At 45.9% G+C, this 26717-nt stretch overlaps 1 protein-coding gene across 2 annotated transcripts in view; it reads left to right on the top strand.

Annotated features, from left to right (window-relative positions):
• The first annotated feature begins 16879 nt into the window (after positions 1–16879).
• LOC141133487 (NXPE family member 3-like) overlaps positions 16880–26717 on the top strand; it is a 110858-nt gene continuing 101020 nt past the window's right edge. The window contains exon 1 of one of the 2 annotated variants that reach the window (XM_073622884.1): positions 16880–17002. In XM_073622884.1, coding sequence (XP_073478985.1) covers positions 16946–17002 — 57 coding nt within the window. In that variant the 5' untranslated portion in view covers positions 16880–16945. Of the gene's footprint in view, positions 17003–21625; positions 21803–26717 lie in introns of those variants that run through there. The other variant, XM_073622886.1, reaches the window with a different exon arrangement.

Here is a 26717-nt window from a genome sequence, read left to right as displayed (position 1 = left end):
ATGGTGTCAAAATATATGGTCTTCATACAGTCAGCCCCTGCCACCTTCTCACATGGGATAGCCCACACACAGCTCTTTGAAGGAGACCAAGCTCCTATTTATCATTTCATGTTAATATCTGAAATGATAAAGACCCATCAACATAAGACTGTGTATAGAATAATAGGGCGGAAGGATATATTGGTATGGGGCGACTTTTGATTACAAACTACATCCCTACTCCCCAGTTTAGAAATATATGTCTATTAAAGTCACTTATCCTGCCTATGGTTATTGGCAGTAATAGGGAAAACACCCATCCTCCTTAACATGCACATAGCAAGATTATCCCAAAGTGGGATATATGTGTGAGTATCACCAAAGTAAAACACTTACCCAGAATTCCTGATGTTGAATACATAGCCACGTGAGATGGAATATGCTATGAGGAATGTGGTCCAGGATGGCCAGTCAAGGGTCCATGGTGACAGTCCCTTATGCCAAAATCGCTCCTCAACTTCCTCACATAATCAAGAGACCTATATAGGGCAGGGGGCGGAGCCTATTCGACAGCGTGCACAGCTGCCAATTAGTGTCTCCAGGTGAAGAGAGATGAAGTTGGCGCCATCTCACCATAACAGGCGCCCCGTGCATGCACGGACACCGCGTCATAGGCGATGGGCTGCGTCGTGGCCTCTATGTCATACCCCAAGCGGCAAATCAGCACATCACAGGGGCGACACACCTCCTACCCTACTGACGACCAATAACCTGCCGGCGGAAACGGAAAAGCCCCTGTCACAAGAGCCATGTACCTGATGTGAGACCGAAGTAGTGGGGAAGCCTCCCTTGCATCTCGGGTCCTTGAAGCCTCTGGAGATGGAGACAGAGAGCGGAGCACCGTGCAAGCCTCAGTCCGAGATCCAAGCCAAGGTCAAGTCCAGTTGGGCAACAAAGTATAAAAAGGGTTAATCAGAAGAAGAATGGTCGAGATCCAAGCCGGGGGCGGTTCCAATCTGACAGCTGAGTACAAAAGGGGCAAAAATGTCAGTAAATTCGGAAAATAAGTAAAAGGGTAGTTTATACAATGGCGTGCTCATAGATAAAATATAAGAGCTTAAGGCCCCTTTCAAACTGTAGCGGTGGGGGCATCGGCGGTAAAACAGCGCTATTTTTAGCGCTGTTTTACCGTCGTTTTTGCGGCTGTATTCGGCAGCTAGCGGTGCGATTTTAACCCCCCGCTGGCGGACGAAAAAGGGTTAAAACCGCTCGCATAGCGCGGCTATAGCCGCGGTATTGCCGCGGTATTGCCGCGGTATAGCCGCGCTGCCCCATTGATTTCAATGGGCAGGAGCGGTTTAGGAGTGGTGAATACACCGCTCCTTCACCGCTCCAAAGATGCGGCTTGCAGGAGTTTTTTTCTTCTCCTGCCAGCGCACCGCTTCAGTGTGAAAGCCCTTGGGCTTTCACACTGAACAAACAGCAGCGGCTGTTTTGGGTCGGTTTGCAGGCGGTATTTTTAGCGCAATAACACCTGCAAACCGCCCCAGTGTGAAAGGGTCTAATTGTGTGACTTGCAGACCTACCCATATCCACCAGAGGGCTGACCGTTCAGATATAAACCACTTCTATACCGGGCCTATTCTGACACACCTCTCCTATATGTAAAAATCATAATTTTTTTGCTAGAAAATTACTCAGAACCCCCAAACATTATATATTTTTTTAGCAGACACCCTAGGGAATAAAATGGCGGTCATTACAGCTTTTTATCTCGCATTTGCGCAACAATTTTACAAACGCTTTTTTTGGTAAAAAAACTGTTTCATGATTTAAAAAATAACAAAACAGTAAAGTTAGCCCAATTTTTTTATGTATAATGTGAAAGATGATGTTTTGCTGAGTAAATAGATACCTAACATGTCATGCTTTAAAATTGCGCACACTCATGGAATGGCGCCAAACTTCAGTACTTAAAAATCTCCATAGGCGACGCTTTAAAATTTTTTACAGGTTACATGTTTAGAGTTACAGAGGAGTTCTAAAGCTAGAATTGTTGCTCGCACTCTAACGCATGTGGTGATATCTCACATGTGTAGTTTAAACAGCGTTTACATATGTGGGCTGGACTAACATGTGCGTTTGCTTCTGAGCGCGAGCTACCGGAGACAGGGGGCGTTTTAAATTATTATTTTTTTTAATTTTATTTTTTATTTTACTATATTTTTTTGATTTTTACAACATTTTTTTTTTGATCGCTTTTACTTATTCCTATTACAAGGAATGCAAAAATCCCTTGTAATAGGAATAATTTGTGACAGGTCCTCTTTATGGAGAGATACGGGTCAATAACATCTCTCCTCCAGGCTGGAAAGCATGAGATCGGAAAAAAAATTCACACTCTCGTGCTTACCAGCCGCGAACGCAGCTTACATCCGCAGCCCGGACATGACGTTATAATGTTGCGCCTGGGCCTCCGATGGTCATAGAGATGACCAGTGACCATCTGGTCACCGGAAATCTCTATGCTCGTCATCCGGTGGCGGACGATTCTTTCTCCGAGTCCCCGATGGCATGGTGGCACTATGGTTCCATAGACTTCAATGGATCAAAAATGCGTATTGAAAAACGCATAATGCACCTTGAATATGCATCGAATGCAACCTGCACAGATGTGAACCAGGCCTCACCGTGATTTAACCACTAGCCGACCAGTTATACTGCGGCAGGTTGACTCGGCTGGGAAAATCGCAGCAGCTGTACGTCGCTCCTTTAAGATGTGACAGGAGGCACGCGCGTGTCCCCGGAGCCGATACGCATGCCCGGCGGGTGCGATGACCGCCGGGCACCCGCGATAGCTTGTAACAGAGCGAGAACCGTGATCTGTGTGTGTAAACACACAAACCCCGGTTCTCTCAGGGGAGAGGAGAGAGATCGGTGTTCCTACTAAGTCTCTCCTCCCTAGTCAGTCCCATTGCCCCTACAGTTAGAACACACCCAGGGAACAAAGTTAACCCTTTGATCACCCCCTAGTGATAACCCCTTCCCTGCCAATGACATTTATACAGTAATCAATGGCTATTTTTAGCTCTGATCGCTGTATAATTGTCAATGGTCCCAAAATAGTGTCAAAAGTGTATGATCTGACCGCCGCAATATCGCAGTCCCGATCAAAATTGCAGATCGCCGCCATTACTAGTAAAAAAAAAAATAATAAAAATGTCATAAACCTATCCCCTATTTTGTAGACACTATAACTTCCGCGCAAACCAATCAATATATGCTTATTGCGATTTTCTGCGAGGGTTCTGCAAGGGGTCCTGCCACGATCTGTCGTTCATCACAAGCAGATGAACGGTAGATCACATTCCCAAAGATTTAACAGGCTGCAAAGCACAGGGGAAAACTTATATAACTGTCCTGCACCTATCCTGGACGGTCCTCTCCTCCCGTCCATTCCAGGAGCTTATGTGTGTGAAATCACTCTGGAGGGACAGGAGAGGAGGGCGGACGTGAATCAGCATGCGAGATACAATTGTACTCCAGCAGCTTCCCTGAGCTACTCTGCATAAGGTAAACAGTTAACCACTACAGATCCCAGCATTGTGTCCTCCGGCTTCCTTCTGCCCCCCCAGTACTGTATAGTTCCATCCTACACATTTCTCTCCTGTACTATACTTTTTCCTCCTGGCTCCTCTATCTGATATCAGTATGGTACTGTACAGGGGGCCCAGGAGAGAAATTGATAGGGCCTATCAATTTCTCTCCTGGGCCCCCTGCGCTGTTTTCTCCTGCCCCCCTGTACTGTTCTCTCTTAGCCCCCCTGTACTGTTCCCTCCTGCCCCCCCTGTACTATTCTCTCCTGGCCCCCCTGTACTGTTCCCTCACACCCCCCTGTACTATACAGTCACCTCCAGTACTATACAGTTCCCTTCTGGCCCACCTGTACTGTTCCCTCCTGGCCTCCCTATACTGTTCTCTCCTGCCCCCCCAGTACTGTTCTCTCCTGGCCCCCTTGTACCGTTTCCTCATGGCCCCCTGTACTATACAGTCACCTCCTGCCCCCCCACGTACTATACAGTTCCCTCCTGGCCCCCCAGTACTACCAGTACTATACAATTCCCTCCTGGCCTCCCTGTACTGTTCTCTCATGCACCCCATACTGTTCTCTCCTGCACCCCATACTGTTCTCTCCTGCCCCCCTGTACTGTTCTCTCTTGTCCCCCTATACAGTACTCCCCTGGCCCCCCTGTACTTTACAGTTCCCTCCTGCCCCCCTGTACTGTTCCCTTCAGGCCTCCCTGTACTATTCTCTCCTGGCCTCCCTGTACTGTTCTCTCCTGCCACCTCCCCGTACTGTTCTCTCCTGGCCCCCCTGTACTGTTTCCTCCTGGCCTCCCTGTAATGTTCTCTCCTGCAATTTGCTGGGTGTTCAGTGTGCTCCTGCGCCTTTAAGGAGGGTTGGGCTCCCTCCAGTCATCTGCCCTTCATCTTTCCATTAGAATACATGTGCTCCCACTGTGGAGACTCTTCAAAGTTAGATTTAGGGTCTGCAGGATACAGGGTGCCTTGCTGTGGCCTGCAGCTTATGCGTGTATTTGCAAATGTGGGCAACTAAACCCCTGTTTTTAAAGCATACTGTTAGGCAGGTTAATTTGGTTGGTCGCAGGCTGGTTGGTAAGTTGAGCTTGGAAATTCTTTGGTTTTATTTTATATCAGTATAGGGGGCCAGGAGAAAAAAGTATAGTACAGGGGAGCCAGGATGGAACTATCAATTTCTCTCCTGGGCCCCCTGCGCTGTTTTCTCCTGCTCCCCTGTACTGTTCTCTCCTAGCCCCATGTACCGTTCCCTCCTGCCCCCCCTGTACTATTCTCTCCTGGCCCCCCTGTACTGTTCCCTCATGCCCCCTGTACTATACAGTCACCTCCTGCCCCCCCAGTACTATACAGTTCCCTTCTGGCCCACCTGTACTGTTCCCTTTTGGCCTCCCTATACTGTTCTCTCCTGCCCCCTGTACTGTTCTCTCCTGCCCCCCCAATACTGTTCTCTCCTGGCCCCCTGTACTGTTTCCTCATGGCCCCCTGTACTATACAGTCACCTCCTGCCCCCCCCCCACGTACTATATAGTTCCCTCCCGGACCCCCAGTACTATACAATTCCCTCCTGGCCCCCCTGTACTGTTTCCTCCTGGCCTCCCTGTAATGTTCTCTCCTGCCCCTCGTACTGTTCTCTCCTGCCCCCTGTACTGTTCTCTCCTGACCCCTCCTGTACTGTACTCCCCTGCCCCCCCTGTACTATACAGTTCCCTCCTGCCCCGTCTGTACTGTTCCCTTCTGGCCTCCCTGTAGTATTCCCTCCTGCCCCCCCTTGTACTGTTCTCTCCTGGCCCCCCTGTACTGTTTTCTCCTGCCCCCACTATAGGATACAGTTCCCTCCCGGCCCCCCTGTTCTGTTTCCTCCTGGCCTCCCTGTAATGTTCTCTCCTGCCCCTCGTACTGTTCTCTCCTTCTCCCCTGTCCTTTTCTCTCCTGACCCCCCCTGTACTGTACTCCCCTGCCCCCCCTGTACTATACAGTTCTCTCCTGTCCCCTCTGTACTGTTCCCTCCTGGCCCCCCCGTACTGTTCCCTCCTGGCCCCCCCGTACTGTTCTCTCCTGACCCCCTGTATTGTTCTCTCCTGACCCCCTGTATTGTTCTCTCCTGACCCCCTGTACTCCCCTGGCCACCCTGTACTATACAGTTCCCATCTGGCCTCCCTGTACTATTCCCTCCTGGCCCCCCTGTACTGTTCTCTCTTGCCACCCCCTCCGTACTGTTCTCTCCTGGCCACCCTGTACTGTTTTCTCCTGCCCTCCCTATACTAGACAGTTTCCTCCTGGCACCCCTGTACTGTTCTCTCCTAGGCCCCCTGTAATGTCCCCTCCTGGCCCCCCTGTACTATTCTCTCCTGGCCTCCCTGTACTGTTCTCTCATGCCCCCCTGTACTATACAGTCACCTCCTGCCCCCCCCCAGTACTATACAGTTCCCTTCTGGCCCCACTGTACTGTTCCCTCCTGGACACCCTGTACTGTTCTCTACTGCCCCCCGTACTGTTCTCTCCTGGCCCCCCTGTACTCTTGCCTCCTGGCCCCCCTGTACTATACAGTTACCTTCTGTCCCCCCTGCACCATTCCCTCATGGCCTCCCTGTACTACACAATTATCTCCTGGCCCCCCTGCACTATATAGTTATCTCATGGCCCCCCTGTACTGTTCCCTCCTGGCCCCCCGTAGTGTGCTGTGCTCTTCTTTTCCCCTGTACTGTGCTGTGCTCTCCCCCCCATATTGTTCCTTCCTGGATCCCCTGTGCTCTACCCTGCTGACCCCCTGTACACTGCTTATCTCAGGTTTGACCCAAAATTGAGCATCTGTGCGAAAAAAGCAAGCACAAATTTCTCTTTTTTTTTTTTTTAACTGCTGGGGAGGGGGGCGGCGCCCGTGCGCCCCCTATGGATGGGCCGCCACTTGGTTTAATATTCATTCTATTGTTTATTGCTATTTAGAAGAATAATTGTTGTTATATTTACCGTATATCTCGCTGATCACACTGATGTTCCGTGAGCTGTAGATATGAAAATTATTTTTTTATTTTCCAGAGATCTCAGACTTATTGCCAGGGGTTCCTCGAAGGTAAAATAGTTGAGAAACACTGCTGTACAGTGTCATCTGAGTAATAGCTCCAAATTCTTCTGGGGTGCTGAAACCACATCCACAATGGTAATAGTCTAAGGCAGTGATGGCGAACCTTGGCACCCCAGATGTTTTGGAAGTACATTTCCCATGATGCTCATGCACTCTGCAGTGTGGTTAAGCATCATGGGAAATGTAGCACCTAAACATCTGGGGTGCCAAGGTTCGCCATCACTGGTCTACTCTACGGGCTCTTGGACGTCGGCTTAAGGTAAGCTTTTACAGGTAAATAAAATGCAAAAATATGTTGAATGCACACATATAGTCTTCTGGGATATTTTTGTTCAAACAAATTGTCTGTTGATAGGGTCTTTTTAATGATTTGTTAATTTAGCCAGTACTGATTACTCTCATTCACCTGGACTTGTTCTTCCATGATGAAGATTTGCCACAGCTTATCCAAGTAGTTTCCTCAGTTTTGATGAGGACCAAGAACATACCCCAGGATTCATATTTCCAGGGTCACTCAGTCACCTTAATTAGACCATAAAATGAGTCTGGGCATAATTTCATAGCCCAGGTCTGAGCCTATGAATTTTGTTGTGTCTGGCGATGTTTATTCTTATTGAGCCATCTGGAATGCTGGACAGCTCCCTACACAATTCCTTGAATGATCATGCCTTGAACCTTGTTTCTTTTGAACCTTACACCCTTTACTCCTCCCATGAACTTCCTATTAAAACCATGCCTTTGCACTTCCTGTTTGCCAGACTATTGTGCTCCCTCCAGCCCATATCTCACTCTTGTCACTTCCACTGCCATCCGTATCTTCGTTAGCGATCCTTGGGTTGTTCCTCGACGATGCTTCTGCTTAATCCCAATGTGCAACCACTCATTACCAAACTTTGGCTTGTTTACTGACTTTGATTCTGCTTATCTCTACCTGCTATATCTGCTTTTGGTTGCTCGCCTCCTGGTAGGGTGATCCTGAGGATCGCGACGTGGCACCTACACGATGCAAAACCCATCTCCACCATCAGGAGCTCTGGTGAACACCAGTTACTACTTAGGCTTCGTACCACAGGTGAGTCTGTTTTATCAGCCAGGGTGACCTGCTTCTGTACTTATCTAGCTGGTCGGTGGGTGCCTCGCTACTGTTATAGCTACTGGCCTCTGAGCCTTACTCCAGATCCTGACACTAAGGTCTCATGCACACTGGATGTTGTAAAAGCCCCAGTAGCTTTAACTGTAGAATACTGTGTTATAACTGCATTTTTTTTTAGCATTTTCAGAGTTTTTGCAATAGCGTTTTTAAGTGTGCGTTTTTTTAGCTTTTTTTATTAAAACTATATTCCCACAAAAGCTTATGGCTCAAAAACGCTCATAAATGCTGAATAGCTGCTTTTTTCAGCGTCTTTCAGCTTTTATCATCATTTTTCAGAGTTAGAGCATTTTTACAGCTGAAAAACTCCTCTTAAAACCCACTAGTTCTGGGTTTTTTTCCAGCCATAAAACGCCCCTGCCAAAAAACACTGATAAAAGCCTATGTGTGCATGGACACATAGGATAACATGCTGGGGATTTTATTGGCTGTAGAAAAAAAGCCAAATACAGCAGCTGTAAAAATGTCCAATGTGCATGAAGCCATAAGCTGAGTGATTTGGGCAAAAACTGGTTTTGCAGCAAAATTACTAATTTCACCTTTATGGTTTTCCTGAAAATAGCCTCTGATTTAGCTGCTTAGATGAAATTTACTTGAAAAAATATATACATTAAAGAAAATCTTCACATGTTGCTTTTCATTTTCTGTTACACGCTTCAGAGCAGATCCCCACATCTTAGAAACTCCCACCCTTTCCTCTTCTTTGCTGAGCAGGTGTTGTCTCTAGCTGTTAGGCAAGCTGCCAAGCCATGTGATGATGCCAATATAGTGAGGGGTTGATCACAGCTGTATGTTCTTCTAAATGTTTCTAAATGTTTTGCAGCATGCCCAAAAAGGAGAAGAGCCATGCACCACGTATGGGGGAACCAGGCTCTTACCCTTCTGTAAATCTGCTAGGTGAAGGGTAATTGACTGAGACTGTGATGGCAGTTCTGTGGTCAAAATGATTGTCAGTGCAACCCAGTTTCTTCAAGGAGATCATGTGAGATGACTCTAAACTTGCCATAATTACACCAGACGCTGTGGCATCACCTGGGCTTACATGGAATCCTAAGGCCCCTTTCACACGGGCGGATAGAATTGTGCTTTATCTACCGCAGCTAAATGCAGACAATGCTTTCCTATGGCCCCATTCACACACTGCGTTTAGTGACGGTTTTGTTACATGCGGTTTTGTGCAGATAGAAAAAGTAAAGTTGACTGCGCCCAGGAACGATTTAGCGCAGCTATCTGCACATAAGCCTGCATCTCCTGCAGATCTGCTGCAGATAGCAGCGGCAACAAGGAAAGAAAAACAACAGGAAGCACATCTGAAATGGCAAGAATGTTCCAAACGCAGCTAAATGCAGCTAAACGCAGCCACATGTAAACACAGCTAAACGCAGATAATCGCAATGTACAACTGCAAGTGGACGCTGTGCCAGGATTCTCTGAATTTCAAAATAACAAATAATGCTTTTAATAGCGGCAGAACAGCCGCCCGTGTGAAAGGGGCCTTAGCCTCCACTTAGTGGCCGTTTAGGGCAATGTCTTCAAGTTTGTACAGTGCCTTGAAAAAGTATTCATACACCTTGAAATTTTCCACATTTTGTCACGTTACAACCACAAACGTAAATGTATTTTATTGGGATTTTATGCGATAGACCAACACAAAGTGGCACATAATTGCGAAGTGGAAGGAAAATGATAAATGGTTTTCAAAATTTTTTACAAATAAATAAGTGAAAAGTGTGGGGTACATTTGTATTCAGCCCCCCTGAGTCAATACTTTGTAGAACCACCTTTCACTGCAATTACAGCTGCAAGTTTTTTTTGGGATGTCTCTACCAGCTTTGCACATCTAGAGAGTGAAGTTTTTGCCCATTCTTCTTTGCAAAATAGCTCAAGCTCTCTCAGATTGGATGGAGAGCGTCAGTGAACAGCAATTTTTAAGTCTTGCCCACAGCTTCACAATTGGATTTATGTCTGGACTTTGACTGGACCATTCTAACACATGAATATGCTTTGATCTAAACCAGGGCCCTCCAACTGTTGCAGAACTACAAGTCCCATCATAGCTCTGGGAGTAATTGTAACTGCCAGCCTTGCAATGCCTCATGGGAAATGTAGTTCCACAACATCTGGAGGGCCCCAGGTTGCCTACCCCACATCTAAACCATTCCATTGTAGCTCTGGCTGTATGTTTAGGGTCGTTGTCCTGCTGGAAGGTGAACCTCCGCCCCAGTCTCAAATCTTTTGTAGACTCTAACAGGTTTTATATATATATATATATATATATATATATATATATATATATATATATATATATATACACACAGTATCTTACAAAAGTGAGTACACCCTCACATTTTTGTAAATATTTTATTCTATCTTTTCATGTGACAACACTGTAGAAATGACACTTTGCTACAATGTAAAGTAGTGAGTGTACAGCTTGTATAACAGTGTAAATTTGCTGTCCCCTCAAAATAACTCAACACACAGCCATTAGTGTCTAAACCTAAAAGTCTAAAAGTGAGTACACCCCTAAGTGAAAATGTCCAAATTAGACCCAATAGCCATTTTCCCTCCCCGGTGTCATGTGACTCGTTAGTGTTACAAGGTCTCAGGTGTGAATGGGGAGCAGGTGTGTTAAATTTGGTGTTGTCGCTTTCACTCTCTCATACTGGTCACTGGAAGTTCAACATGGCACCTCATGGCAAAGAACTCTCTGAGGATCTAAAAAAAAGAACTGTTGCTCTACATAAAGATGACCTAGGCTATAAGAAGATTGCCAAGACCCTGAAACTGAGCTGCAGCACGGTGGCCAAGACTTTACAGCAGTTTAACAGGACAGGTTCCACTCAGAACAGGCCTTGCCATGGTCGACCAAAGAAGTTGAGTGCACGTGCTCAGCGTTATATCCAGCACTCATATCTTTAGGAAATAGACATATGAGTGCTGCCAGCATTGCTGCAGAGGTTGAAGCGGTGGGGTCAGCCTGTCAGTGCTCAGACCATACGCCGCACACTGCATCAAATTGGTCTGCATGGCTGTTGTCCCAGAAGGAAGCCTCTTCTAAAGATGATGCACAAAAAAGCCCGCAAACAGTTTGCTGAAGACAAGAAGACTAAGGACATGAATTACTGGAATGATGTCCTGTGGTCTGATGAGACCAAGATAAACTTATTTGGTTCAGATGGTGTCAAGCGTGTGTGGCAGCAACCAGGTGAGGAGTACAAAGACAAGTGTGTCTTGCTTACAGTCAAGCATGGTGGCGGGAGTGTCATGGTCTGGGGCGGCACTGGAGAGCTACAGTTCATTGAGGGAACCATGAATGCCAACATCTACTGAGACATACTGAAGCAGAGCATGATCCCCTTCCTTCAGAGACTGGGCCGCAGGGCAGTATTCCAACATGATAACAACCCCAAACACACCTCCAAGATGACCACTGCCTTACTAAAGAAGCTAAGGGTAAAGATGATGGACTGGCCAGGCATGTCTCCAGACCTAAACCCTCTTAAGCATCTGTGGGGCTTCCTCAAACGGAAAGTGGAGGAGCGCAAGGTCTCTAACATCCACCGGCTCCGTGATGTCATCATGGAGAAGTGGAAGAGGACTCCAGTGGCAACCTGTGAAACTCTGGTGAATTCCATGCCCAAGAGGGTTAAGGCAGTACTGGAAAATAGTGGTGGCCGCAATAAAGTTTGACACTTTGGGCCCAATATATTAGCACTGAAAACGATGCCACGGGCTATTCACCATATAGTCTGATGTTCGGTAGGGAAGCTCGAATGCTGGTAGACTTAGCATTTGGCACCTATTTAGATCATACTTCTATGGTGTCACACAGAGGATATGTGGACCGCCTGAGGAAGAGTCTGAAGACAGCATATGAGAAAGCCCAGGCTGCCTCAGACTCCCGGGGACAGCGAAACAAGCAAAACTTTGACCTAAAGGTGAGAGTACATGATTTGCAGCCTGGTGACAGAGTGTTACTGAGGAGCTTGGGCATCCCTGGGAAACACAAACTGGCTGATTGGTGGAAGTCGCAGCCCTACATCATCTACAAGCAGTTGCCAGGACTGCCAGTATACCAGATTCGCCCAGAAGGAAGCACAGGCCCACTAAAGACCTGGCACCAGAATTATCTGCTACCTTTATCAGAAGCAGTTCGTATACCTCATCAACCAAATCAACAGCCTACTCAAACCATCTCTCAGTAATCACCTCCAGTAACCAGGTCCCAATCCTTGCAACCAAACATGGATGCAGAAGACAGTGAGGATGAAGAAATGGACATGGATTGGCTGTGGCAGTCTATGCTGGCAAAGACTGGCACTCCCCTTTCTCCCAGAGAAGCAGATGCAGGAACCCTCAGGCCTGTGGCTCCGGAGTTCATCCCACAGAGACAACGCTTGGCAAGCCAAAAAGACTTTCCGAGTTCCCCAACTGTAGAGGACATAGAAGCTCCTCAATCACCTGCAGCATCAGAGCAAGAGGCTACTATATCCGAATTGCCTGAGCCCAAAGAGCAGAGAGGAAAGCGAACAATTCGCCCACCAAAAAGGCTGACATACGATACTTTAGGCGAAACTTCTGAAGAAGTGATCCTCACATCTCAGAGAATGCACAGCCTGCCTATCCTTCCCACTACAGGTTTAGTGGAGGGTGACTCCAACTCACCCCCTGGCACATCTAGGTGGGCCATCCCAATATCGGTGGCTTGTGGGCAAGACAACCTCACCTCTTATGACAAATGGTGGGAGGATCCCTTGCCAGATTCATACGTGCATGCCAATTGCTTGTTTTCTTACATGTACTAACCAGTTTTTGCCTCCCATTGTATTTTTGAAAGCATGTAACAGGTTGTGGACATTATATGTTGATAGACTCTGTCCTTCCTTTGGGGGACCAAAGGTTGTTTGGTGGGGGGAGTATGTAGCAGGCATGTTGTAATGCAATTTCTCCTTTTGGCCACAAGATAGAGACAGAGAGATGCCTTCCAGAAAACTCAGACACACAAAGCACACTGGGAAAAAGGGGAGTTTCAGGAAGTGCTGAGGTAAATGAGGAGATGGAAGTGCTGAGGTGAGAGAAAAGAGAGACAGGTTTTCCACACAGCACTACAGAGAGAGTGCTTACAGAAAATCTGAGGAGGGCTGTCTGAGGAAAGCGAGGAGAGCGGTCTGAGGTACCAGCACGTTGATACCAGGGACTGTGTGACCCAACAGAGAGAGAGAAAACCACGTTTCTCTTGAGACTCCCGGTGAGAGTTACCATGAGGAGAGGGGATAGGGGACAGGAGTGGTGAGGTGATGGGACTGTGTGGTGGAACTCCACCTAAGAGAGAGAGAGCCGCACTGCCTACCAGCATCTGAGAGAGCGATATGCGTTTCCCGAGACTGCTGCCAAAATACTGAGGATAAAAGGGGCCAGGAACAGTGTCACCCACACGGTCCTCCACTGTTCAGTCCAGGGACCCTGCTCAGCAACTCAGCACCATCTAGCCCAGCAGAGGCAACCCACACACCGTTTCGGGGATCACAAGACCCATCCAGGTGTCCTGTTGGCCGTTGTCCAATCACCATGCCAGTTCAGCTACCAGCCATCCTGATCAGCCGACAGGAGGTGATCCAGTGCTTTATAACATTGCCAGAAACCTGAACCACCATTTGGGACTTCTGTTGTGTCATCATCCAGAGGATTTTTGAGCAGGTGTAAACCCAACGTCTTAGCACAGTACAGACACTGCATGCAGACACCTAGTCCCCTTTCTACTGTCAGAGGATGCTTGTTTGGAACTGCCACTTTTAGCCATTTTGATCTTACAAACCACTACCTAATGGGATTTCCTAGAGGATTACTGTTTGCTAGCAGAAGACACTAGTACCCTTCAACTCAGGACCTGTAACGTTAGAGAACTGAGATTACTGTACCTGTTAACCTATTTCTTCTTTTTGTATTGTTACTTTCAATGGTGTTTGTGGCCCAGAAAGAGCTGAGAAGTTGATAGATCTTCTCTCCTCCCTCTCAGCGTTTGTGTTATGGGCATATAGATTACTGCCCTTTTCTAAATTTACAGTTGCTATGTTCTGAAGGTTGTCTTTTCTAATGTATTCTTTTCAGAAAGGTTTAACAGTGGTGTAAGCTTCCATATGCTTTAAACCGTGATAATATATTCAATTTGTTTATCACTACCAGGTGTTTGTCTGTTTTTGGTGATAATATACAGCCAGGATAACAGTATTTTCCACATGTGTCTTTAAATGTGTTTGCAGTAATTTAATTTAACTAGGTGTGTCAGAGGGGCTGAGGTCATTCTTGGGGTAGAGACGGAGATCAGAGAACCCAAATTTACCAAGCGGCTCCTTCGGGGGTGGCGCTACATATATACAGTGAGGGAAAAAAGGATTTGATCCCCTGCTGATTTTGTATGTTTGCCCACTGACAAAGAAGTGATCAGTCTGTAACTTTAATGGTAGGTTTATTTTAACAGTGAGAGACAGAAACAAACAAAAAAATCCAGAAAAACGCATTTCAAAAAAGTTATAAATGGATTTGCATTTTAAAGAGTAAAAAAAGTATTTGATCCCCTATCAATCAGCAAGATTTTTGGCTCCCAGGTGTCTTCTATACAGGTAACGAGCTGAGATTAGGAGCACTCTCTTAAAGGGAGTGCTCCTAATCTCAGCTTGTTACCTGTATAAAAGACACCTGTCCACAGAAGCAATCAATCAGATTCCAATCTCTCCACCATGGCCAAGACCAAAGAGCCGTCCAAGGATGTCAGGGACAAGATTGGGGACCTACACAAGGCTGGAATGGGCTACAAGACCATCGCCAAGTAGCTTGGTGAGAGGGTGACAACAGTTATTGTGTGATTATTCGCAAATGGAAGAAACACAAAATAACTGTCAATCTCCCTCGGTCTGGGGTTCCATGCAAGATTTCACCTTGTGGAGTTTCAATGATCATGAGAACAGTGAGGAATCATCCCAGATCTACACGGGAGAATCTTGTCAATGATCTCAAGGGCAGCTGGGACCATAGTCACCAAGAAAACAATTGGTACTACACCGAGGAGGAATGCTGCCTATAACCCCATCCCCACCATCAAACATGGAGGTGGAAACATTATGCTTTGGGGGGTGTGTTTTTCTGCTAAGGGGACAGGACAACTTCACAGCATCAAAGGGACGATGGACGGGGCCCTATACCATCAAATCTTGTGTGAGAACTTCCTTCCCTCAGCCAGGGCATTGAAAATGGGTCGTGGATGGGTATTCCAGCATGTCAATGACCCAAAACACACGGCCAAGGCAACAAAGAAGTGGCTCAAGATTAGTATATTTACAAATACTCACGGGCTGAAAAAAAATAATAGTATAAATGAATGGATAAAATTACACCAGAATCTGCATTAGAGCCCCCCTTGATTTAGGTCCCAATCAGAATCCCCCTTACATCAGAGTCCCCCTACCACTGCAAGATTTACGGCATGGCTGTAGCAGCAAGGCAGGAGCCAGGAGGCGGAGCAGGTCTGGATGGAGTCCACATCAAAGTCCCGCTTTGCGTCAGGGTCCCTATCAGAGTCCCCCTTATATCAAAGTCCACATCAGAGCCCCCCCTCCCCCCCTGCATCATAGTCCCCATCAAATTTCTCCTATCTCAGAGTTCACATCAGAGCCCCCCCCACTTGCATCAGGGTCCCCATCAGCATCCCCCTTATATTAGAGTCCACATTAGAACCCCCCCTTAAGTCAAGGTCTGCATCAGAGTCTCCCCTTACATCAGAGTCAGCACCAGCATCCCCTCTAATATCAGGATTTCCATCAGAGTCTCATTTGCACTGGAATCTACATTAGAGTCCCCCCTTGAATCAGGGTCCTCATCAGAATCCCCCTGACATCAGAGTCGGCATCAGCATCCCCTCTTATATCAGGGTCCCCCTTATATCAGAGCCCCCTTACCACTGCAAGATTTATGATGTGGCTGTAGCAGCAAGACGGGAAACGGGAGGCAAAGCAGGTCTGGACAGAGGACTTTCTATCCTCCTTTAACTGCTGGGGCAAGCAAGTCATTGGTTGCTGAGACGCTGGCTCTCCTAGCAACCAATGATGGGGTTTATGACAACGCAGTGGAAGGAGGGGGGACCTGCTCTGGAGACAACAAGGGGTAGGGGTGGGGATTCTGGAGAGGAGACCATAAGCAGTCTATGCGGATTTGAACCCTCAATCTGTGTGAGGATAAGCCACTGATTCTAGTCGCGAGCTGGATAAAATCCTGTACTGGCCCTGGGGCCAAAGTTTGTTTTACAGAAAAAGTTCAGCGGTAGCCGCCTCTTTTTCAGCATTGGTCTCTAAACAATTCTCGCAAATGCAGATGGTGCTGAATGGGGCACCCAGTCTATGAATGGTGTTTAGTGGGGCGAGTGGTGCTGAGTGGGGCACTCCGTCCATGAGTGGTGCTGAGTGGGGTACCCCGTCCATGAGTGGTGCTGAGTGGGGTACCCCGTCCATGAGTGGTGCTGAGTGGGGCACCCCGTCTATGAATGGTGTTTAGTGGGGCACCCCATCCATGAGTGGTGCTGAGTGGGGCACCCCGTCTATGAATGGTGTTTAGTGGGGCACCCCGTTTTTGAGTGGTGCTGAGTGCGGCACCCCGTCCATGAGTGGTGCTGAGTGGGGCACCCCGTCTATGAGTTATGCTGAGTGGGACACCCTGTCTATGAGTGTTGCTTATTTTGGCACCCTGTCTATGAGTGGTGCTGAGTAGAGCACCCCGTCTATGAGTGGTGCTTAGTGGGGCACCCCATCTATGAGTGGTACTTAGTGGGGCACCCCGTCTATGAGTGGTGCTGAGTGGGGCACCCTGTCCAAGAGTGGTGCTGAGTAGAGCACCCTGTCTATGAGTGGTGCTTAGTGGGGCACCCCGTCTATGAGTGGTGCCTATTTTGGTACCCTGTCTTTGAGTGGTGCTGAGTGGGGCACCCTGTCTAAGAGTGCTGCTGAGTAGAGCACCCGGTCTATGAGTGGTGCTGAGTGTACTGCAGCTATGAGCACTGTACTGTACAGGAAGAGGGGGGGTTAGTCTCTTTAGTCTCATAACTGACATGTTCAGCCTGTGGTACACCAGTATCTCCCAGGACAATGAGGTGTGACAAGTTTTCCTGTCTTTTGCTGTGTTGTCTGGTCTCTATAGGAGGGGTGAGTACAGGACTGGATTATTATATTGCTGCGCTAAGAGGATTCCAACTGGTAAAACAGTTTGTGTTTTCTGCAATTAACTTGAACGTTGACAAATCCCTCATAGGAAACCCTCGCTGGCAAAACTATTGTGTACATTGCTAAAACTTCTAAAAAAAAAATTAGAAAGACCTTTATGTTGGTTAGACTTACCAACAATTCATAATAAAATATTCATTTGTATCTACTTAAACGTTCATTAACATTTATCTAAATACTAGATAACACAGATGATGAAATCTTAGAATCTAAAAATAATTCCCAGATGTGAACATTTCAACATAAAATAAATACAGGGACCCAGCTGACCTCTTTCTAACAATGCTACATGTCTGGTTCACGGGCTGAAAAAAAATAATAGTATGAATGAATGGATAAAATTACACCAGAATCTGCATTAGAGCCCCCCTTTATTTAGGTCCCAATCAGAATCCATATCTATATATAGAATAGGCTGCGCTGCTACTTGTAAGTGAGTGTGATCATGATTACTTAGTATGACCACAACTAATTACACCCTTATGCAGTGAACAACAATGAAGAAAAAATTATTATAATGCTGACAAACAGTGAAAACTTGGGTCTCACAGATTAAACTATTGCAGTTAATCATTAGGATATAGGTAGTCAAAAGCCCCAAAAAATTGAGCAAAGTCCATACACTTAAAAGTTCTTGCTGGAAAAATCTTTCACAATAGAGAGAAAACACCACTCTTCAAACAGTGTGATGCATGCAAAGGTTGTCACCCTGGGGAGCGTGATGTTAAGAAAATTCCTCCACCTCAAACCAACCTGCCCCTTACCAGATCAATAGATCTCCTGTCACAGAGATCATACGAGCAAGTGGCTGTATCCCCCAGCCACTGGGTCTCTGTTGGAAATATATCACACAGGTCACCGCTCAGGAGGTCCACTGAATGATGTGTTACCGCTCAGATCCCAAGGACAAATGTAAAAGAAAAAGCTCCATAGCGTAATACAGTTGACATTTATTAAAAAGAAAAGTAAAAAATACACTTACAGTGTAAAAGCTTCAAAATCGCGTATAAAACAATGTATGCCGGCCGGCTCGCAGCCCTCCGGCGTGCTGACGTCACCACCATACAACGCTGATCCCGGAAGCTACGGGCAGCAGCTGCGAGCCGGCCGGCATACATTGTTTTATACGCGATTTGAAGCTTTTACACTGTAATGCCCCGTACACACGGTCGGATTTTCCGACGGAAAATGTGTGATAGGACCTTGTTGTCGGAAATTTCCGACCGTGTGTGGGCTCCATCACACATTTTCCATCGGATTTTCCGACACACAAAGTTGGAGAGCAGGATATAAAATTTTCCGACAACAAAATCCGTTGTCGGAAATTCCGATCGTGTGTACACAAATCCGGCGCACAAAGTGCCACGCATGCTCAGAATAAATAAAGAGATGAAAGCTATTGGCCACTGCCCCGTTTATAGTCCCGACGTACGTGTTTTACGTCACCGCGTTCAGAACGATCGGATTTTCCGACAACTTTGTGTGACCGTGTGTATGCAAGACAAGTTTGAGCCAACATCCGTCGGAAAAAATCCTAGGATTTTGTTGTCGGAATGTCCGAACAAAGTCCGACCGTGTGTACGGGGCATAAGTGTATTTTTTACTTTTCTTTTTAATAAATGTCAACTGTATTACGCTATGGAGCTTTTTCTTTTACATTTGTCCTTGGGATCTGAGCGGTAACACATCATTCAGTGGACCTCCTGAGCGGTGACCTGTGTGATATATTTCCAACAGAGACCCAGTGGCTGGGGGATACAGCCACTTGCTCGTATGATCTCTGTGACAGGAGATCTATTGATCTGGTAAGGGGCAGGTTGGTTTGAGGTGGAGGAATTTTCTTAACATCACGCTCCCCAGGGTGACAACCTTTGCATGCATCACACTGTTTGAAGAGTGGTGTTTTCTCTCTATTGTGAAAGATTTTTCCAGCAAGAACTTTTAAGTGTATGGACTTTGCTCAATTTTTTGGGGCTTTTGACTACCTATATCCTAATGATTAACTGCAATAGTTTAATCTGTGAGACCCAAGTTTTCACTGTTTGTCAGCATTATAATATTTTTTTCTTCATTGTTGTTCACTGCATAAGGGTGTAATTAGTTGTGGTCATACTAAGTAATCATGATCACACTCACTTACTAGTAGCAGCGCAGCCTATTCTATATATAGTTATTGAAGTGGGGGTTGTCTCACATTTATGGTTGCAGCAGCACCAAAAAAAATTTTTTTGTTTTTCACAGACGCACTTTTAACGTTTATTGATTTTAGGGATAGCGCAGTATTTTTTTTTTTGGTTCCCAATCAGAATCCCCCTTACATCAGAGTCCCCCTACCACTGCAAGATTTACGGCATGGCTGTAGCAGCAAGGCAGGAGCCAGGAGGCTGAGCAGGTCTGGATGGAGTCCACACCAAAGTCCCGCTTTGCGTCAGGGTCCCTACCAGAGTCTCCCTTATATCAAAGTCCACATCAGAGCCCCCCCTCCCCCTTGCATCATAGTCCCCATCAAATTTCTCCTATCTCAGAGTTCACATCAGAGCCCCCCCCCACTTGCATCAGGGTCCCCATCAGCATCCCCCTTATATTAGAGTCCACATTAGAACCCCCCCTTAAGTCAAGGTCTGCATCAGAGTCTCCCCTTACATCAGAGTCAGCACCAGCATCCCCTCTAATATCAGGATTTCCATCAGAGTCTCATTTGCACTGGAATCTACATTAGAGTCCCCCCTTGAATCAGGGTCCTCATCAGAATCCCCCTGACATCAGAGTCGGCATCAGCATCCCCTCTTATATCAGGGTCCCCCTTATATCAGAGCCCCCTTACCACTGCAAGATTTATGATGTGGCTGTAGCAGCAAGACGGGAAACGGGAGGCAAAGCAGGTCTGGACAGAGGACTTTCTATCCTCCTTTGACTGCTGGGGCAAGCAAGTCATTGGTTGCTGAGACGCTGGCTCTCCTAACAACCAATGATGGGGTTTATGACAACGCAGTGGAAGGAGGGGGGACCTGCTCTGGAGACAACAAGGGGTAGGGGTGGGGATTCTGGAGAGGAGACCATAAGCAGTCTATGCGGATTTGAACCCTCAATCTGTGTGAGGATAAGCCACTGATTCTAGTCGCGAGCTGGATAAAATCCTGTACTGGCCCTGGGGCCAAAGTTTGTTTTACAGAAAAAGTTCAGCGGTAGCCGCCTCTTTTTCAGCATTGGTCTCTAAACAATTCCCGCAAATGCAGGTGGTGCTGAGTGGGGCACCCAGTCTATGAATGGTGTTTAGTGGGGCACCCTGTTTTTGAGTGGTGCTGAGTGGGGCACCCCATCCATGAGTGGTGCTGAGTGGGGCACCCCATCCATGAGTGGTGCTGAGTGGGGCACCCCGTCCATGAGTGGTGCTGAGTGGGGCACCCCGTCTTTGAGTGGTGCTGAGTAGAGCACCCTGTCTATGAGTGGTGCTGAGTGGGGCACCCTGTCCAAGAGTGGTGCTGAGTAGAGCACCCTGTCTATGAGTGGTGCTTAGTGGGGCACCCCGTCTATGAGTGGTGCTTAGTGGGGCACCCCGTCTGAGTGCTGCTTATTTTGGCATCCTGTCTATGAGTGGTGCTGAGTGGGGCACCCTGTCTAAGAGTGCTGCTGAGTAGAGCACCCTGTCTGTGAGTGGTGCTGTGTGGGGCACCCTGTCTATGACTGGTGCTTAGTGGGGCACCCCCTCTGAGTGGTGCTTAGTGGGGCACCCCTGTCTATGAGTGGGGCTTAGTGGCGCACCCCGTCTATGAGTGGTGCTTAGTGGAGCACCCCTGTCTAAGAGTGGTGCTTAGTGGGGCACCCCGTCTGAGTGGTGCTTAGTGGGGCACCCCTGTCTATGAGTGGTGCTGAGTGGGGCACCCTGTCTATGACTGGTGCTTAGTGGGGCACCCCCTCTGAGTGGTGCTTAGTGGGGCACCCCTGTCTATGAGTGGGGCTTAGTGGCGCACCCCGTCTATGAGTGGTGCTTAGTGGGGCACCCCGTCTGAGTGGTGCTTAGTGGGGCACCCCTGTCTATGAGTGGTGCTGAGTGGGGCACCCCTGTCTATGAGTGGTGCTTAGTGGGGCACCTCGTCTATGAGTGGTGCTTAGTGGGGCACCTCGTCTATGAGTGGTGCTTAGTGGGGCACCTCGTCTATGAGTGGTGCTTATTTTGGCACCCTGTCTATGAGTGGTGCTGAGTAGAGCACCCCGTCTGAGTGGTGCTTAGTGGGGCACCCCTGTCTATGAGTGGTGCTGAGTGGGGCACCCCGTCTATGAGTGGTGCTTAGTGGGGCACCGCATCTGAGTGGTGCTTAGTGGGGCACCTTGTCTATGAGTGGTGCTGTGTGGGGCACCCTGTCTATGAGTGGTGCTTAGTGGGGCACCCTGTCTATGAGTGGTGCTTAGTGGGGCACCGCATCTGAGTGGTGCTTAGTGGGGCACCTTGTCTATGAGTGGTGCTGTGTGGGGCACCCTGTCTATGAGTGGTGCTGAGTGGGGCACCCTGTCTATGAGTGGTGCTTAGTAGAGCACCCTGTCTATGAGTGGTGCTGTGTGTACTGCAGCTATGAGCACTGTACTGTACAGGAAGAGGGGGGGTTAGTCTCTTTAGTTTCATAACTGACATGTTCAGCCTGTGGTACACCAGTATCTCCCAGGACAATGAGGTGTGACAAGTTTTCCTTTCTTTTGCTGTGTTGTCTGGCTTCTATAGGAGGGGTGAGTACAGGACTAGATTATTATATTGCTGCGCTAAGAGGATTCCAACTGGTAAAACAGTTTGTGTTTTCTGCAATTAACTGGAACGTTGCCAAATCCCTCATAGGAAACCCTCGCTGGCAAAACTGTTGCGTACATTGCTAAAACTTCTAAAAAAAAAAAAAAAATGGAAAGACCTTTATGGTGGTTAGACTTACCAACAATTCATAATAAAATATTCATTTGTATCTACTTAAACGTTCATTAACATTTATCTAAATACTAAATAACACAGATGATGAAATCTTAGAATCTAAAAATAATTCCCAGATGTGAACATTTCAACATAAAATAAATACAGGGACCCAGCTGACCTCTTTCTAACAATGCTACATGTCTGGATGTCATTCTGAGCTTCTGCTATCACTACTCTTCTAGGCTAGGTTCTTATGCATTCGATACGTTTTTGTGGCACGTTTTCCAGTGCATTTTTTATGCGTTTTTAACCCTTTTACATCCGGGCCAATTCTAACACTTCGCTCCTACATGTAAAAATCGACTTTTTTTTTGCTAGAAAATTACTTAGAACCCACAAACATTATATATATATTTTAGCAGAGGCCCTATAGAATAAAATGGTGGGTGTTGCGATTTTTTTTATGTCACACGGTTATTGCGAAGCGGTTTTTCAAACACAATTAAAAAAAAAAAAAATACACATTAAAAAATAAAAAAAAAAAAAAACAGTAAAGTTAGCCCAATTTTTTTGTTTACAATTTCTCTTTATTAATTTTTCATATAAAACAATCATTTATATCAGAAACATCCCAATTAGACATAAACAATTCCACAGTGTATACTTCATACTTCAATTTACATGGTTATTTTCCCTTTTTTTACAAACTGTGAAAGCATTCCTATCTAAGACCTATTCGACCTTACAATCTTATCCCTCCTTCCCACCCCCCCAATATCTATATCTACATCCATTCCTCTTTCATACAAAAAAAAAAAAAAGGGGGGGGGGGGTTACTATCCTCCCTCTCCTCTTCCTTCCCCCTCTCCCTCCATTCCCTCTATATTTTATTATAGATATTCTAATATTTCTCTTGATGACCAAAACTCATCACAACTTTGCTAGCTTTTTGGTAATTGATTTATTATATATCCTTCCTCCCTTATCTGTTTTTCCATATATTGAATTTCATTTATTTCACATATCCAGTCTGCTATTGTTGGACTCCTTATTTTTCTCCATTTTCTTGCTATTATTGTTCTTGCTGCGGATGTCATATGGTGAATGATATCTGTTTTAATTATCTTTATTGATTTCGGTATTAGAGACAGTAACGAGATTTCCAAACTTGGGGTTATCTCTACTCCTGATACCTTATAATAAATCTGAAATATCTCGTTTCAGAAACCTCTCACCAGGGGGCATCCGTACCATATGTGCTCCGTTGTTCCTTTTTCTATTTCGCACCTCCAGCATAAGTCTGTATTTCCTTTATTTATTAATTTTAGGGTGACTGGACTCCTATACCATCTCATTACTATTTTGTAATTTCTCTCTTGGTATTTATTTGCTGTGGTTGTTCTATGTATAATTTCAAAAACCCTTTCCCATTCTTCCTCTAATAAGGATCTAGCCCAATTTTTTTGTATAATGTGAAAGATGATGTTACGCCAAGTAAATAGATAGCTAACATGTCACACTTTAAAATTGCTATAACTCGGCAACTTGAGCTAATCTGGCACTTTTTAACATCTTCCCGACCGCCTCACGCAGATATACTGCGGCAGAAGGGCACGTACAAGCAGATTAACGTACCTGTACGTTGCCCTTTAAGAAGCGGCTTGCCGGGAGCTCTGTGACCATGATCGCGGGTCCCGGGGATACCCACGATCGTCTCACAGAGAGGAAGAACGGGGAGATGCTTGTTTACATTAGCATCTCCCCGTTCTTCCCCATGATTTCTGCTCCCTGTGGTCGGGAGCGGCGATCAGTGTAGTGTCACACACAGCCCCTCCCCCCATAGTTAGAAACACTCCCTAGGACACACTTAACCCCTACACCTAGAGGTTAACCCCTTCACTGCCAGTGACATTTTACAGTAATCAATGCAATTTTTTGGCATTGGTTGATGTATTAATGCCAATGGTCCCACAAGTGTGTCAAAAGTGTCCGATGTGTCCGCCATAATGTTGCAGTCACAATAAAAATTGCTGATCGCTGCCATTACTAGTAAAAAAAAAAAAAATATTAATAGAAATGCCATAAAACTATCCCCTATTTTGTAGACGCTATAACTTTTGCGCAAACCAATCAATAAACGCTTATTGCGATTTTTTTTTTACCAAAAATATGTAGAAGAATACATATCGGCCTAAACTGAGGAAAAAAAAAGGTTTTTTTATATATTTTTTGGGGATATTTATTATAGCAAAAAGTAAAAAATGTGTTTTTTTCAAAATTGTCGCTCTTTTTTTGTTTATAGTGCAAAAAATAAAAACCGCAGAGATGATCAAATACCACCAAAAGAAAGCTCTATTTGTGGGAAAAAAAGGACATCAATTTTGTTTGGGAGCAATGTCACACGACTGCGCAATTGTCAGTTAAAGCGATGCAGTGCCGAATCGCAAAAAGTGCTCTGGTCTTTGGCCAGCAAAATGGTCCGGGGCTTAAGTGGTTAAAAACTCTTTTATCTTTTCCGGTCTTGCTATTTCTTGTTGACCCTTTTGTTTTATTGAATATAAAGACCCATAATAGTTCTGGAACACTTTCACTATTTCTGTTGTTGAGAATACCATCTCCACAGTACTATTCTGTGTTTTTTCTATATAGTTTAGCTTTTTTTAGTTTTTCTTCAATATTCTTGCCAGATGTTTCCCCGTTTTATCTCCCCACGGATATCTTTCTTTTGCAACCCTATTGAAGTCCCTCCTCATCTCCTGATCCAATAGGTCTTTTAGTTCATCCCTTTTTATCACCAGTGCCTGAAGCCACTCACTTTCTTTTTTTTTATGCCTTTGTTCTAGTTCATGGATTTCTTTTATTAATACTTCTATCTTTTTTTTTTCTTTCCTTCTTTTTTCCTGATCCTATCTCTATCAGGGTGCCTCTAATATAGGCTTTATAGGGCTCCCAAAGTGTGGCCTCCGCTATTTCCTTGTATCGTTTATTTTAAAATATTGTTCTATTTCCTCTTTTATTTTATCTTCCTCTTCAGTATTCTCTATTAGTTCTTTGTTTAACCTCCATGAATTTAGTTGTCTTTGGTATCCTCATTTCCATGGTCACCGGGGGAATGGTCTGACAATGTTGTTATTTCAATATCCGTTTTAGCCACCAAATCTAGAAAACTATGTTTGACCATTATATAATCGATCCTTGAGTAAGTCACGTGCACAGGGGAGTAGAATGTATAATCCTGTGTTTTAGGATGCCGCATTCTCCATATGGCCAGCAGTTGACATTGAAACAGTTTCTTTTTTATAGTTTTCAGCTGTACATTCCTAGTCCCCTGTGCCCGCAACGTACTATCGATTCTTGGTTCCAAGCAAAAATTTAGATCTCCTGTCATAATCACACTTCCACTTTTGAAGTCCATTAACTTCCCTATAACCTGTCTCAAATAATTTGTTGGGTTCTTATTGGGGCAATAGATGTTTGCCAGGGTACATTCCATTTCGTATAGTTTCCCTCTTAAGAAGAGGTATCGGCCTTCAGGGTCTGTCATCCTTTCCTCCAATATGAACCGTACTCCTCTGGCCAATAGCTAGCCCCTTTGCCCTTCTTGTTGTAGAGTCCCCATAGAACCATGTTGGATAATCTCTCAAGAACAGCCTTACATTAACATCATGGGAGATATGCGTCTCCTGAAGGAACACTACCCCAGCTTTATACTGTTTAACCTCCTTTAAGATTTTATGCCTTTTTGTTGGCGTATTAATCCCGCAAACATTATATGATATAAATTTTATTGATGTCATCTTTAGTCACAGTACTCTCTTTCTAACCTATCTGGGGGAAAAATAATCAGTTTGATGTAACTCACGTGGATAGGGATCTCCGGGACCCTCTCCCCCCCTTCCCACCCCCCCTCTGGCCCCTTTCCGGCCCCAGAACCACAGGTGAATCCGCATTCCGTTTCCACCAGTGCTTCTCTTGTCCTGGGGTGAGACTCTGACCATGCCCCCCCTCCACCACCCCCAACACGGGGGAGGGTGAGCCTGGAGAGCCCCAGCGATCCAAGTATCCCAAAGCTCAGCCCCCCTCACCCCACTGCCACTAATTCATCCCCATCCACTTCCCTTCCCCCTCCCACTCCCTTAAGCCTATTCTGCTAAAAGATTTTCCGCTTATTCTCCTCTGTTTCTGCTCTGTTCAGCTCCTCTGTCTGTCTTAACACATCCTCCAAAACAATCTATTTCTATTTAGTCTCTAAGATATTCTTAATCTTTGTTTTTAATTTTAAATCTTGCTTGCGACTCTAGGCGACTTTTGCCATAGTTCATCTTCCGTCTGTGTTAATATTTCTTCTTCTGTCCATCCTGGAATGACCGGAGCTTGTAAGTCCAATTTATTACAGAATTCTTGTAGGTCTTCTGGAAATCTTAATCTCGTTGATCTTCCATCCTTCTGGCCAATTAGACATGCCGGGAAGCCCCAACTGTACTTGATATTCTTTATTCGCATTTGCTCCAATAGAGGTTTGAGGAGTCTTCGCCTACCCAACGTCTCTGGCGCCAAGTCTGTAAAGATTTGAAGGTCCACCTCTTCATATTTTAATGGTGGTCGTCCTCTCATTTTCCCTCAAATTTGTGCTTTTTCTTCGTATAATTGAAATCTTACTATTACATCTCAGAGGTAGGTCAGCTGATATATTTTGGGGTTTTCTAATCCTGTGGACTCTTTCTACCTTAAAGCGGAGGT

Source organism: Aquarana catesbeiana, linkage group LG03, assembly GCF_042186555.1.
Source record: "Aquarana catesbeiana isolate 2022-GZ linkage group LG03, ASM4218655v1, whole genome shotgun sequence".
Taxonomy (NCBI): domain Eukaryota; kingdom Metazoa; phylum Chordata; class Amphibia; order Anura; family Ranidae; genus Aquarana; species Aquarana catesbeiana.
The sequence above is the reverse complement of the archived record's forward strand: the minus strand, read 5'-3'. Positions and strand labels throughout refer to the sequence as shown.